We start from the raw sequence: 16,620 nt of genomic DNA on the forward strand, positions 1-16,620 counted from the left end.
AAATAAGTTCTAACGTTTTACTTTTTTTATCGATTTAAGTCTTACATTTAAAACGTTACGAAACAAAATTTAATCTTTCCAATTTTTGCAATTTGTAGCCTCATCTCAAATTTCAGCCATTTTATCATTTTTTTTTAGACTACAAAGTGCCAAAATGTGAAAGATTGAAATTTTATTTACAAATTTTTCAAACGTTGGAATTTAATATGCCAAATATAGCTGCCACATATGCAAAAAGTATTAGAAATATTGGCGGAAGTAATTAATTATAAATTGGTGAGAATGTGACAACCACACATGCTTATGAGAGTGTTTAGGTTCAACCATTACCTAATAACTAGAAGTAGTTAATAAGTGGTTGAACCTTTACACTTATAAACTCATTTATATTGGTTCTCCTAAGCAATGTGAGATTATCTTTAACAAAAAGTGGTCGAAAAACAATTTGGCTATAAAATGCAAAAACTGAAATGGTTAGAATTTGTTTCGTAACATTTCAAACGTTAGGCTTAAATCGCAAAAAAGAAATGAAAGGTTAGGATCTGTTTTTCAATACCCCATTAATGAATGATTTGTAAATTGAAACTTAGAGTCACCTGTTAAAAAGGAATAAATTTGGCAAATTATGATTAAAATCATCTTGAAATTCTAAAATAACAAATAATTATAGTCAAATGCATTTGCCTAGATGGACAAGTAAAAAAAAAACAAGAGTAAATGTTGTAAATTCTTATAGCCTCTCATTATCTAAGTCTAATTGGTTGTATCCATGAACAAAACACGAAGCCGCTAAGGTTCGAAATTCTTAGTAGTTATATTTACCTAAACTGCATCTTAGTACCAGAAATGCAACATCATATATGCAGAAATCAAAGTGGGAAAAATGAGTATAGACATTGTAAGAATTCAAAAGTCTGTTATGTAAAATTTTCCAGTCTCATCCCGTGGAAAGTCTAATTCTGTAACATTTCTGCTGTTCAAAATCCTATTATCAATCAAGGACAGCATTTCCAAAATTTTGGTTTTTTCTTAAATCAAAAACAGCAGAAAAGTATGTCTTATTTGAAAAGCAAGAAAGTAGTCTCTCACCACAATCTATTGTACACAACCAGTCTTTCAATACAAACACCAAAGAATTGTGCCTTTTTTTACCTTTTTTCTGCTAATTTCTTGCTTTGCATCTTTAGCAAGTCCAAGAAGTTGATCTCTTAAGCACTGGCTTCATTTGCTTGTCCTCTTCCAGAGAAATCATTCCCAAATGCGACGGATCCTCCAGCATCATCTTTGCCACCAAGTACCCCGCTACCGACCACGTCTGGTATTTCCTCGCCTGTTTACCTATGAATCTCCCAAGTTTCCCATCATAATATTCCGGCCAGCTATCTTTCAACAACCGCGTCTCGGCAAGATCAATTGCTCGTCTTGCAATTTGCGGTCGTCCCGTTTTTATGCATGCAGCAGTTAGCAGCCATAGAAGCACTGCATCCATTAAAGCAACCAACAGTAATGTTATTTGGCATTCACACTCACAAACTACTATAGCACTAAACTGTGTCAAACAGAAGATAAAAGAATTGAAATATTAATAGAACAAAATCGGAATAAACCTGGCCAAGATCCTCCATTATGGTAACTCCATCTAGTATTCTTCGGATCACAACCAGTTACGATTCGCCATTCATGACCTTCTATTGCAGGATAACATATTTTCAAAGGCATATCTCCAACAAGCTCGTCCCAGCGAGCTTCAATAAGATCCATTATAGCATTTGATTGCTCAGGAGTTGCAAGAGATGAGAGAATTGCAACACAATTACCTAAAGCAAACCATCGAAAATCCATCCTTGCAGGACTAACATTTCCAATAAAATAGCCACCGCGTGTTGGCATAAAGTCAAATAGCCATTCTGGGATTGAATCAGGGATAACGTTGAATTTGTTTACTGCAGTGTGGGAGTATTCCTCGGTTTTATATCTGTAAATGTCATTTAAATTTTGAAAGTCTAACCAGAAGTAAAGTCTCATGTGGTAGCTCAAAGCATGCAAACGTTTCACAATTTTCTCAATACATTCTTTACATTCTCTTCCTTCTCCTTCTTGTTTTAACATTGACAAAGCACTCCTCAATGCCATAAAAAATAGTGCTTGAATTTCAATAGGATAACCATATATTCCCTGCAGTAAAATCGTAGCTTTAGAACAAGCTAAATAAAAATACTAAAAAACAAGAGAGAGAAGATGAATCATGAAGCTTCACATATTCTTAATGCATGATGGTTTATAATACAATAGCATATCATTTTGCGAAAATGAAAGGTAAATTTATTTTTGGAAATCAACTAACTCATAGAAAAGGAAGATGATACGACTTCCTGGCAACTGTACAAATTGAAAGCACATGAACAAGATTATCTTATGTTCTAAGATTTTTTCAAAAAAAAGACTGCTTTTCTAAATTTGGGAGGAAACGCATAACTAACAATCGCATGGTCCACATATAACCAAATTGATCACTGCCTTTTTCTCATATGAGACATTGCTCAGTCGGAATTAATCTATTAGAAAAGAAACTATTTATTGAGACACAAATACTTGGTCTATTAATTGATATGATATGGAAAACAATCATAATTTTCTCCATTAAATTCCAAATAAATTAATTTATTCTATTCCGAGACAACAAGATCAAGCACAAGCAGGAAAATAACCATAGAATACTCATCAGACAAATTTACATCTAATGCATCATTAAATTTGATGAAAGGTGTCCATTTCACTTAAATGCACAGATAAGTATAGTGATATACAAGGGAAATCAATCTTTTAAAAAACGAGACTAAAAGAATCATTACCATTCTGCGATCAACCATAGAGCATCCATCAGCACAAAGAAGTGTTGGAAATGTGTCGAACCCTTCCGATAAGCACAAAGTCAAAATAAGTCTCATCCCCTTTTGGCAATCAGGAGAGTCCGCCAGAGAATGATCCCCAGTAGATTTAGTATAAGCTCGAAGAAGAATGATCCACCAGAAACCAGAGTCAACAGGAGCTACTCTTCCAATTGCACTCTCACCAAAATCTGCCATAAGGGTATCCGTTTTTCGAATAGGATCATGAAGAACTTTAAAGCTAGCTGGCATTACCCCATCTCCGAGCTTGAATCTGTCTATTCTTTTTTCCCACCCTTGAAGATGTAGAGTCTTCAACAGGAAGTTCTTCACTATCTCAGGCTCACCATTCATTAGAAAAGCCAGTGCACTGGGCACAAAATCTCGTACAAAAATCTAAGCAGAAAGAGATGGAAGATTAATAAGAAGAGGAATAAGGATATTCATATGTATTGTTATAATTATTTTGAAATTCCTTCTGGTGGAACAAATCATTTATCATAACTTTATGCTTTTACAAGTCATTTTCTTCAAACTAAGATGTTTCAATCATTAGATATTCCTATTAAATTTACCATAATCAAATTCCACCTTGATATTTTTTACTCAAAAACAATCTCATGCAATCTCCAGCATCTTTGACAGTCAAGATTAGCATTTTATCTTTGGTTTGTATTCTTACCAAATCCAAAGATGATACAAGCATTTGACTCGAACCAATTAACACATCGACATGTCTATAATATGTAGGATAGTTTTCCCATACTTCTAGAAGAACACAAAGAATTCAGATCATTAAGAGAGACTGGACACAATCTCACAGCATGTTTTCAACATAATACAAACCAAATGAAGACAACATTCATCACTTGAAAAGCTATAAAAATCATACCAGGTATTCGAAGTGAGAAATACCTGATCATAGTTCAAAACCTCCTCAGCGGCATGATCAATTGCAGCAAGAGTACCAACAGGCTGGCCTCTAAAGTACACCATGGACTTCCTTAGAGCCTCCCAAGCATCGGCAACCATTGGATGGGGCTCAAATGAGTTACGAGTTGAAGAAGCAGGCGTGTCAAATCCTGATCTACCTCCAGGTGAATTGGTGCACTCATAGTTATCAAGCCCTCCCCTTGCTAACCCAATGGAAAGCTCACTTAATGACCTCTCATCAAATGACCTTTGCCTCTCAATATTCAGCCGCGGCTTATCAAGAAGACGGGAAAGATCGAAATCATCCATTTCGGAGATGGAGCATGTGGAGCTCACATTTCTAAGTCCCATCTGTTTAGTCCCATCCATTTGTTTCTCTCTTTATGTACTCCTTACTTCTTTGATTCTATCACCAAAACAAATATAGTAATTAGCAACTCAATACGAAAACTACATAAACACAAAGGTTGCCATAAAAGCAAAAAAATTAGCTATAAATGTATTTTTCTTATCAAAATATTCAACTCTTGCCAGAAGAGTTAAGGTATATAAAGACAAGAAAACAAACAAACCTTTGTATGCATATATTGGCTGAACCAGATTTATTTGATTCAGACTTAAGCGTGAAAGCAGTGGAAAAATTCTTTGATGCAGACAACCATTTCAATCAAATAATAAAAACAATATTTCAATTTGCAGTTTGCAGTTTACTCAACAATAAAAAAAAAATGATGAGATAACATATACAACTGCAAAAATAAAAATAAAAAACATATACAACTGCAAAAATAATTAACAAGAAATTGAAGAAACATAGGTGACTAGCATATGCAGGCAAATCAAAAAATAAAAATAAAATAAAAAAAGTAACACATGCATTATACATTACGCTTGAATTTCAGCTACATTTAACATTAATTTTCATTCTCTCTCGGAAAAAAGCTCAGCTTGAAATCAAGAAAACTGGATCAAGATCCGGCCAAATAAAAAAAAATAGCATGAACTCATAACCCAACACTACTTCAAAAAAAAAGTCAAATTAAAATAGAGCTTTTTCAAAACCTTCTGTAACACCAGATCTACAAAACAACAAGAATTTTTTTTTCAAGAAATATTTTGAATAATGGTGTAGAGAAAGAAACCTTTGCAAAGAATAGAAATGGTGAAGAGAGAGCGGTTTCCGGCGAGAATGTAAACAGCGAAATCGCCGGAAAATGGTCGGCGAGGAGAGGAAAATAAAAGAAGAGAAGAAAATAGAAAGAGAGGAGAAAAGGATAACATTTGTAAAACTACTTATATTTATACACACAAACACATTAAGAGAGAGAAATAAAGGGAACTCACTGTCTTTGTGGGGCTGCTCTAATGTTGGTGTAAGAAAACTGACTGGAGACATTTATAGATGACCGGTTTAACCGGTGAAATCACACGAGGTGAAAATTAACTCGGTATGATTTTCTTTCCATTGTCCTACGTGGAAGAAAACGACACAGTTTTCTCTTTTACAAATCGATCGATTTTGACCCAAGATTGTGTTTTATCTTGATGACTTGTATTATCGGTTTCTTTGGTGGGCCCCTAACTCTCTGATCACCGTCAGATTATGTTGTTAATATTACTACTGTGGAAATTAAAATTTAGTACTCCCTCCCTCCCAATAGAGTTGTCCACTTTGACTTTATCACACAGTTTAAAAAAAGCAATCATTGTTTATAGATTTTGTAAACTTTTTCTTATTTTTCTTTTCTTGTCCTACCCCTATTTAATATAGGGTCCACTTACTATTTACTTCTAATTTACTCATTAATGGATCTTTTATAGGGGTAATAATATAGAAAAATTATGTGTAAAAATTAATTACTTTTTAAAAGTGGACAAAAGTTTTGGGACAAAAAAATTTCTCAAAGTGGACAATTCTATTGAAACGGAGGAAGTACTTTCTTTTGTTGGAGTTAGGTGGGGTTATTAGGTAATTCAAATCTAATTTTTTACTTTTTCCCATTTGCATGTTTACTTTTATTTATCATATAAAAATTAAAAACAGTTTATTTTTTTATATTCGGAGAATATTTTATTTATCCTTTAAAAAAATTACTTTAATTATAACCAATATAGTGATTAGACATAAAAGTTGCCAAAATCTTGGATATTCTTATTATGTAGTATTAAATTAATTAGGTTATAATGAGTCAGCAATGACGGGGATTTAGATCAAATTTGACCATGCTGAACAAATTGCTTTTGTTTTAAGTTTTCTCTTAATTGTACTTAAATTTGTGCTTAGTTTAGCGAATTTAGAAACTGTACTAGAATTACCCAATAAATGGTATGGGTAAATTCATTTCTAATCAAAAAATAAATAAGAAATAACAGTCTTATGGATAAATAACTTATCCAAAATTTATGTTATGTCTAAGTTTAGTATTATATGATGAATAAGTTGTTTATGTTTTAAATCCAGTTAGATAATAATCATCTATAAGTAAATGTTAATTATGCCTTAATTTAGTTAGTTAAGAAGACGGTAACAAAATTGAAGGATCTCAAATTTGGTTTCATTCTATGCAGTACTGGGAATTTAATAGTAATATAGTTAAATAAGTTATTCGGTTTCATATTATTTATAATTATTATTTATTTGGTTATTATTCGTCCATTGAATTAATTTATTCACCTTTGAAAAAATAATAATTTATTGACTAATAAATTAAATTGATGACTAAAAGTATATTATAAAGTTTTGTCTATTAACCACACAACAAAATTAAATAAATAGAGAATCTATGCTGCTACATGATAGCAAATGTATATTATTTATTTATTAAAATTTTAGTGTTGGTATGTTAAATTAGCATAATATAGTAAAAAGAATTATATATTAATAATAGTTAAATAGTAATCATGATTGATATTAAATTGTGATTGGTGTAATTTATGATCTTTTAAATAAATAAGATGAGTTGTATTAAAGAAAAATAATTAAAATGATTTGTATAAGAGAAATTATTGTATAAGATAAATGGTTAAGAAAGTAAAAAAAATTATAAATAAATTTATATAAGAGATTTTATTTGTGGTAATTTTCTGAAATATATGTTTTGATAATTTATTTACACTTTTACCTGTTAAGTTTTGATTTTCTTTTTTGACTTTTTTTATTTACAAAAAAATACTTTTTTTAAAAATTTCACAAATATCTTTTTCGGTTTCTAATTTCAGTTTTTGGTTTTTTGGTTCGGTCGACCGAACCGACCGATTGCACAGCCCCATTTTTCAGTTTTTAATAATTTATTTATTTTTATAGATTTTTTTCCATCAATTTTTTTTATTTTTTTATAGTGTAATAATAGTGTATGTATAATGTTTTTATAGCGTAAGATTAGTGTATATATAGTTTATTTATAGTATATTTATGGCAGTTTGTAGTGTTTTGTATCTATACCATGAAACACTGCAAAATACACTATAAACACTGTAAAACACCATAGATATACTAAAAAACACAGAAAATACTTAATATATTATAAAATTTCTACAAATGCAACATAAATCAATTTGTTCTTTACAAAATCAGTAGTAATAAACAAATCTATGAATAAGAGAAGACAAAATAAATAATTATATGAATAATAGAACAATTTTATAAACAAAAAATTATAGATCTACAATAATTTGTTTACAAAATGTTTAAATTATTACAAAAAACCTAAAAAATTACACAAATCTAAAAACGAGTCGAGAAATCCATAGCGCGAACGGAAGAGACGAACGGACTAGCGCGAACGGAAAAATAATCGGAGGAGACAAACTGAAAATCAAATGAAAAAGAAGAAAAAAAAAGAAGAAGAAAAGAAGAGAGAAATTTGAGAGAAGAGAGAAAAAAAGGAGTGGCTATGTAAAAATTTAATATAAAATGAAACAAGGCTTCTTTATATAGTGGATATTTTTTGTAAATAAGTTAGAAAAATAGGTAGCGTAGAAAATAAGGGAAAGATGAAATAAAATGGTGTAAATAATTTGCTAAAAATAGGTATTTAGAAAATAATTCAATTTTATTTAGAAAAATAAAAAAATATAAATTAAATTATTTAATTACCTCAAAGTATTTAAATTATAATTATTATAATATAATAATTTTTAGTTTATATAATTTATAAATAAGTAAATCTTTTAAATTAGTCTAAAGAAGTTTTCATATTATAATATAAAATCGTATTTTATCACAAAAAGTTTTAAATTTTTAATAAAGTTAAATAGATTTTCGACTGGAAAAAATCAAATTTAACTTTTAAAAATAAAAATTAACAGTTGTTGGTTATAAAAACTTACAATAATTATTAAAAATTAAACAATTTATATTTAATTTCAAAACTGTTGAACCATATATCTACAAAATAATCATGAACTGGGTTTCTTTAATATATAGTTTAGTCCCAATAATTTTGTGTTCAACTTGTTACTTTCTTAAAATTAGAGGTGAATTGCATAGCTAGAGACCAGTTCTTATTAGCTCTCTCCATGAAAAATAAATATGTTTAAATTTGAAATTTGAAATTTGAAATTTAAATTACTTATCTCTTCCAATAAATAATCATGTTTGACATGTAAATTACAATCATGAATAATGTAAATCCAAAAATTGAGGAAGAATCTAAAAAGAATGAGAATCTCTATAAAATGACAGATATGTCCTTGCAGCAAAGAATCTTTCCTAACTCCAAAAAAAAGATCCCTCAAATATGAATTGCTAAACAAATAAGAAGAGAATAAATAATACTAATAAAAATAAAGAAGGTTAGTTGATTAGTACCATTCCAATGCTAAAAATATATGGTTTAGCTAGATTTTACTTTAATTTGTACCTTTTGGTTAGGAGAGATTTGGCCTTTCAATTTGGGCATATCCAACTACCATAATTTCTAAATATGCATACCAACACACAAGGAATGAAGAATAGGGTCGATGGCTTCCTGAATTTATAACACGAGATCATTTAATTAAATTATTAATTTTTGAGCAACTAATTCAAGAGAGATTCAATCACTTTGATTTCAGAAATTGCGTATGGATTGGAGTTTATTAGGCGACAAAAATACATCCTTCTTCCACACGACATCTATTATTCATGCCAAGAATAACCCTATTTTGAAAATTACTGTTGAGAATAATTGTTATACTTCTCCGACTGATATCAAAATTTGTATTACTTCTTTTTAGCCAAATGATAAAAAGGCCAAAACTCATAAAAGTTTCACAAAGATCCAAAATTTTCAATTTTATCCAATTTGTTCTGAAACACATGATTTTGTTCAACTATGTAATTTTGCTCATGTGGCGACGTAGCGCTGATGTGGCAATGCCACACATCAACCCCGCATAGACAAAAGTGTGTAATTAGACATAATTGAGACGAAATCATGCGTTTCATGACAAATTGGATAAAATTTAAAAAATTAAACTTTGGTGAAATTTTTATAAAAGTTTTGGCCTTTTTAATCAATTTGGCCTTCTTTTTATATAAATCTCTTCAGGAGAGACTTCATAGTTCCTTTTAATATGAACCTACTTCAGTTCAAGACCCTCACTTTGAATTAAGTTGCTGATTTGACAGAGCCATTTGAGATGGAAGAAATTTACATGGGTTTAATGAATTGCAATGATAATAAAGCTCTGAGACCGGATGGTTTCAACATATACTGATGGTGCGGTTAATTTACATTTATTTTAGAAATTATAAAGGGTTAATTGCATTGTTAATTAGCATAAAAAATTAAATAGTTTTGAACTTTTACCGCAAGAGCTTATAAGTATTTATTTAATTTCTTAAAATAACTATTTTTAAACAAAGTCAACAGTAGGTCATTTTCGTATATTTTTAATGATCATATGAGTTTATTTAAGTGAGACAGTACTAACTACAGAGACTTAAATATTAGTGAGGTTTGTCACATGGACTTATCAATAACTTTTACTCCCTCCATTTGGATTTAGATGACGTTTTAGAGATAATATTTTGTTTGCAAATAGATGACGTTTTGTAATTTCCATACACTTTCAATTTTGACATTCCACTATTACCCTCATCTTCTACCTTTCAAAGGAAAAGCAAGCAACATGGGACGTTGATGACACTAGTCAATTTCTTTAATAGGGTTAAATAAGTCAATAACTGTTGTATTAAATGCATATTGATTGGTTTCTTAATTTGTGAGCTATCTCTTAAAACGTCATCTAATTCCAAATGGAGGGAGTATCTTTTAAAAAAAAAACTTAGCACATTATCTAAAGAAAATTAATAAAATCCCAAGACGCATAGTTGGTGAGGTGCTCTCCTATCATAAATAAATTTGTGGGTGTAAATTATACTGATAGATACAGTAGTTTAAAATTTGAAAATAGAATTTTATCTTTTGCAAAAATATTTACAGATTTGAGTGGAGATTAATCTAGATATGAAAGGTTTAAGGTGTCGTCTCATAGTTGAGATTTGTTAATACACTCATATACGAAAATAAAAAAATTGATAAACATATTTTTTATCCTAATATTAAATTAAATACATACTATTTTACTATTTTTTTAATACATTAAATAATATGGTAACGAAATTAGAGTTGACAAAAACAAAATAAATTATTTTAAATAAAAATTATCAATTAAAATAAAAATATTTAAAAATGATATCGATGTCAATTAGATTAAGATAGAAGTCAAGGAATTATGAAAATAAAAAAGTGATAAAATATGAAATAGTTATTTTAAAATTTAAATTTTTTAAAAATATTAAAATACGAAACATTAAAATTACTTATTATTCCCTCCGTTCTTTTTTAGTTGTTCATTTAACTAAAATTGTACATATTAAGAAAGTAGACTTTTTGTCTTAGATTATAGAAATAAATACTAATATAACCCTACTATGTAATAAATTCTTTGCAAATTGAGTTATAGAGTCATTTATTAGGGAGGAATAAATTTAAAAAATAATACTAGCTAATGTTATCTTAAAATTCTAAATGGACAATTAATTATAGATAAAATTATTTGACGAAATAGACAACTAAAAAACAAAAAGAATAAAAGATTAATGAATGAATGTAAAAGCATTTTTATGGTAGAAATTGCTCACAAAAAAACAGGAGATTCTTTTTGAAATATCTCATTTTAAAATATGTTTCAACAAATTTGTTCATCTTTTCATAATTCTTCACTTTACACTAATAACAAAGATATTTACAAAAATATCTACTATACATACGAGGTCTATCTCATTTTAAGTTAAAATTTTACATATCCACACCTTTTTTTTTCTCTTTCTTCTCTCTTTCTCTCTTTTTTTATTTTTTCTGTTTGATTTTCTGTTTATCTCTTCCGGTTGCTTTTTTGTTCGTCTATTCCGTTCGCGTTTCTGTTCATCTACTTTCGGTGAGTTTCTCGTCTCTTCCGGTCGCTTTTCCTTTCGCGCTATGGATTTCTCGACACCGTTTTTAGATTTTTTGTAATTTTTTAGATTTTTTGAGATGGTTTAAACATTTTACAAATAAATTATTATATATCTATGATTTATTTATTTGTTTATGAAATTGTTCAATTATTCATATAATTGTTTTGTCTTTCTCTTATTCATAGATTTATTTATTTATTTTAATGCTACTTATTTTGTAAAAAACGAATTGATTTATGGTGTATTTATAATGCTTTTATATGCTATAGTGTAGTTTTGGTGTATTTATAGTGTATTTCTGGTATTTTCACTGTATAAATGTTTTTTAGTGTATTCTGCCGTTTTCTAGTATATCTATGTTGCATTTGCAATGTTTATGGTTTATTTGCAGTGTTTATGATGTATTTGCAGTGTTTTTAGGGTATATACTATAAGAACACTACAAAGACATCATATATACATTATATATGCACTATTATTACTCTATAAAAACACCACAGTTACACTAAAAAACACAGTAGATACATTATAATACTCCATAGTTACACTAAAAATACGATAAAAAAACACCGAAAAAAATCTATAAAAAATAAAATAAATTATTAAAAATAATAAAAGATATTTGTGAATTAAAATAGAAGAAGATATTTTTTATAAAAAAAATTCAAAATTAAAGATAAAAAACATTATAAAATTATAAATAAAATAGTAAATAGTATAGGTTTATAAAATTTCTTTAAAAGAGATATGTTTATAAATTTATAATTTAGAGATGACATTTTTTTTTCTCTTGGAGAATAGAAAAAATGATAGATATGAAAGAATTACGGGGTCAACCAAATCCAAATAAGATCCAAGTTGGCAAGCTTTTATGACCATTGACCAAAAGATATTAAATGTAGAAAAAACTGATTCGAATGTTGAGACCCACATAATGGGTTACGTATAGCGAAATTGTATTTTTTATATAAAAAGGACTCACGCTTTAAGCAAATGTTGATATTGGCATAGATAATTGTTGTTTTTTAGTAAAGCAGTTACATAATTTGTTTTTTATTTGTAAAGCGATTTGCAAATTCAGCTGCTCGTTTGCTTGTGCAAGCAGCTCGTTATTTGTTAGGTCCGCAAGAATGGTTTGATAACTTTCCTACAACTCTTACGGATGTAACCGATTTTGATTAATCTTATGCCATATTTTTCTCTCAAAAGAAAAATATATAAAAGGGACTCGTGCCATCTGACGTGTATTTTCATTATGGATTATCAACAAGTTTGGAAATTTTACCTATGGTTTCTATTAAAACCCTTTAATTATTTTTATCATATATTAATTCATGAAAAGAAATTTAAAAATGGAAAGTCATATAACAAGATTATTATATACGACCTTTTAAACTTTGATCTAAAAACTAACATACAACACAAGATACATGCAATAAATAAATCGAAATAAGATAGATATTGACATTGATTCCCTATAAGAAGACCGAACGAGAATAAAGTTTCGTTAGAGCGAGTACTTCGATTTGCCTTTCCGATTTGACCGACAATCCGCTCGATTCGTTGAAAACTATTATTTATGATCCTCATCATCAATGAGATTCTAAGAAGTTAGAACGATAACCCTCCAAAATTAATCTTAGATATACAAGAAATTGGATCTAAAGTCCGACCAAAACAGGAGTATTTCTACTGTTTATGCGCTTCATCATCCCATCAAATTGTGATGGAACAGAAACTCTTATGCATCCATATGTTGTTCCAATGTCCTCGGACTCAGCAAATTTAGTTTGTTTTCCTCTCAGTTTTCGCTCAAATTGGGACTCAAATTCAACTTTCAGGAACTTTGGAAATTGATAACTACTTAGCCAAACGATATGGATCCTTCAGAATCATATATCACACTTTTCTTCTTCATCCTATGACATATTTAAAAATTATGTAATAATCAAATCTTTATAAATTATATGGATTCTCATATAGAAGTTATATATTCAAGTATTAGGGATAAGACATAATTTGTTGAAAGTGAACATCAGATAGTCATTCTAACTCAGAGGAATTCATTGAGATCCACAGATTCCAATATCATGAGTTATATTCTTCTAGGATTTAAATTATGATGATGCGGTGGACAAAGTCAGAAAACAAGGATGTTTTGGTGTAGTGGCAACAAGTTCAAATCAATTAAAATTGGGAAAATTTTTGGCTTTGTTTTGTTACATTTAGGACCTCATAATCCTTGAATTTTTGACGTTACGAGAAACAATGAATTGGGCAATTTCCAAAAGCTGGAATAAAAGCGACCTGTCTCATCCGCCAAATCTGCAAGACTTGCATACTGATCAAAAGATAGCTGAAACAAGGAAGAACGCGAGATTAAAAGATGTTGAATCTGACTCGGAAACCATCTATCTCTCCAAAAATTGATAACTTCTATAATGGATATTTGTTCCAAACAAATTCCAAACATCGGTATTGTTAACACAAATTTCAAATTTAATTCCTTTAAACATGGACGACCACATTGCTTTGAATTAGATTGGTCATATCAAGTTAATATATTAAAACTACTATGAACAACCATAAACCACGAAGAGAATTCACAAGACATTAATTTACATATCCATTTAAGTAACAAGCTTTGGTTTTTCAAGTGGAGTGACATAATATTTAAGCCATCCAAACGAGTTGGAAGACAAACATAGTCCCATAAAACTTTATATATTTCTCTACCGTTAACTGAACCAAGCCAAAAAAACTGACACATATTACTTTCAAGAGAAGTAATGATACATGAAGGCATTGCAAAATTACACATTGAATAAACCGTTAAGTTCGAAATGACAAATTTTATTAGAACAGAACAACTCGCAGGAAATAGGAGATTACTTTTCCAAAAAGTTAAGTGATGAGCTAACAGTATTGTGTTAATTAAATTGAAATAAAAAGATTTGATTATTTAAAATTGTAAGAATAATGTTGGACATAATGATTTAACCATCCAAAAGGTGACTTTTTTTATTTTTTTATTATGATCCAAATTTTCAAAATCGTCAATTTTATCCCATTTTTTATTATTCGGTTTCAATTATAGCCCTTTACTTAAATTTGAGAGGAAAAACATTTCAATATACACTTTATATTACTTTATATTTTGAATTTTTAATGGCAAAAAGATAAAATTTAGAATAAAATGAAGTAATATGAAGTGTATTTTTTTTATAATTTTATTTGAACAAGTAAGTATTAAAATTGAAAATTTAGTTAAAATTTATAATTTTACAAGTTTAAATCATAAACGAATTTTTTTAAAAAAGATGAAATATTTTTTAACGATTAATAAATTAATGTCATTGCAAGTAAACTCTTGAATGACGTGTAGTAATATAGGATTGCTGATCCACTAAGGCATATGAAATGCTAAAAAAATCCTTTATTTGATATACACGCATATAAATTTAATTCCTTTAAACATGGACGACCACATTGCCCAAGTCCAACTAACCCATTTTCACACCTTAATTATATTAATTCTCTTTCTTTTTTAATTCTCAAAAGCAACATAGATGCATTTATCAAGTCATTTTGTCCATCACTTATCCAATTGGATTTAATTTGACCAAAATAATGCATGCTTCCTCAACATATAATATATACTACATAATTGGAGCATGATCTTTTGAATAGAAAAAAATGATAATTAAATAAAAACACTATTAATCACGCCACCAAACGTTTTCCTGCTTAGTCATGCTCCATGTGGAAAAATAAAGACAGAAAGAGTTGTTGCTTCCATCAAAATCCAGTGTTTGGATTGATACAATCAACCATTTTTGACTTTTTGTTTGTTTTCTTATTTTGTTACAAAGAATTAAAACAATAAAATACATCGAATAATTGATCTAATCGAAAATAAAATAAAATAATAAAATTTTAAAATGCAATTATTGCCTAGAAAATTCAAGTATGAACATTTCTGAGCATCATTTACACTTAACATTCATTTTTAGCTTGTTCAATTCTAATATATTTCAATAATATGGTCATAATTTCGATTCATTGAAAAACTTACATTTGAAACTCGAATATTTTAACTTTATCTTTGTTATTTTTTATTTGAGAAACTAATTTAAATTACTCCCTCTGTCTTATTTTAATATATACCGTTTTATTTTATGTTCTTTTAAATTGTAGATAATAATTTATTACTCTTATTAATTGGAGAACATTATATAAAATGGCTAAAAACGCGCACAATTTTAACACCGTCTTTAAAAAAAATCACCCAGCGTCTAATTTTTTTAATAATGTTCAAAATTCTCATTTTATCCGCTCCATCAGAGATGTATCAACGACGTATTTTTTGAAATATCAAATATATATTTACGATGTATTTTTTATAGATAAAAATAAAAGCGTAATTTTTTCTCGTTTTGTCTGTTCTGTATCAGAGATGTATGTATTTTTTCGAGGTATCAAATATGCATCCACGATATACTTAAATAAAGGCTTAATCAACAAAAAATACCAAACTTGTACGTCTTGTGCCAGTTATAGTTAAACCTTTAAAAATCACCAGATTTATCCAAATCTTATATGTTCTGTTTTTTTTAGCCATTTTTGAATCAAACTATTTTTTTTACACTCTGTCGTCAACGTCACTGCCAACTAAGCAATTGGGTGACACGCCAACTGACATATTTAAATTAGGTTTGGCTAAAACTGACACAAGAGAAATAGGTTTGGTATCTTTAGATGAATAAACCTAATTTTAAAATCAAACCAATTTTTAAATTCAATAATTAGTAAATTAATTATATTACTTATAAAATTATTATATATTTAAAAATAATTAATATTTTTATTTAATACCAATTAAAATTAATCTATTTTTTTTATTAAACCTAATTAAATCTAATAAATTTGTTTTATAATATATTATAATGAGTATGTAATTAATTTAATTAATAATTAAAATTAAAGGATAACTTTAAATTTTTAGCCATTTTTGATTAAAAAAAGTGAATTAATATATTACTTAGGAATTAATGTTGAATTCAATTTGGTGAAAGTGTTTAATATTCATGATAATTTTGAGCTTGATTTATTATTTTTGATGTTGTTGAGATCTTGTTATAAGTGATAAATGTTGAGTTTAGGTAATAAAAAAATGGTTATGTGTAAATTAAGATAAGTTTTTGATTATGCAGAGTAAAATGATATATGCGTCTATCCTTTATAAACATCATGTTATATATTGATACACATTATGGGCTTCACTTTATAGAGAAAAAAAAGTGAGAAAAAAATCACACTGGTTTTTTAAATATGCAGTCTACTGAGTAATTCTTT

At 28.3% G+C, this 16,620-nt stretch overlaps 1 protein-coding gene across 1 annotated transcript; it reads right to left on the bottom strand.

Moving 5' to 3' along the window:
• Positions 1-896: 896 nt before the first annotated feature.
• Positions 897-5,113, bottom strand: LOC126663794 (probable alkaline/neutral invertase D). The gene is made up of 5 exons (XM_050356451.2): positions 4,964-5,113; positions 3,804-4,227; positions 2,853-3,284; positions 1,608-2,175; positions 897-1,479 (listed from the first exon to the last, which is right to left on the bottom strand). The coding sequence occupies exons 2-5, from the start codon at positions 4,188-4,190 to the stop codon at positions 1,184-1,186; spliced, it is 1,683 nt and encodes a 560-aa protein (XP_050212408.1). The 5' UTR covers positions 4,191-4,227; positions 4,964-5,113; the 3' UTR covers positions 897-1,183.
• Between the last annotated feature and the right edge of the window lie 11,507 nt (positions 5,114-16,620).

This window comes from Mercurialis annua, linkage group LG1-X (genome assembly GCF_937616625.2).
Source record: "Mercurialis annua linkage group LG1-X, ddMerAnnu1.2, whole genome shotgun sequence".
NCBI classification, from domain to species: domain Eukaryota; kingdom Viridiplantae; phylum Streptophyta; class Magnoliopsida; order Malpighiales; family Euphorbiaceae; genus Mercurialis; species Mercurialis annua.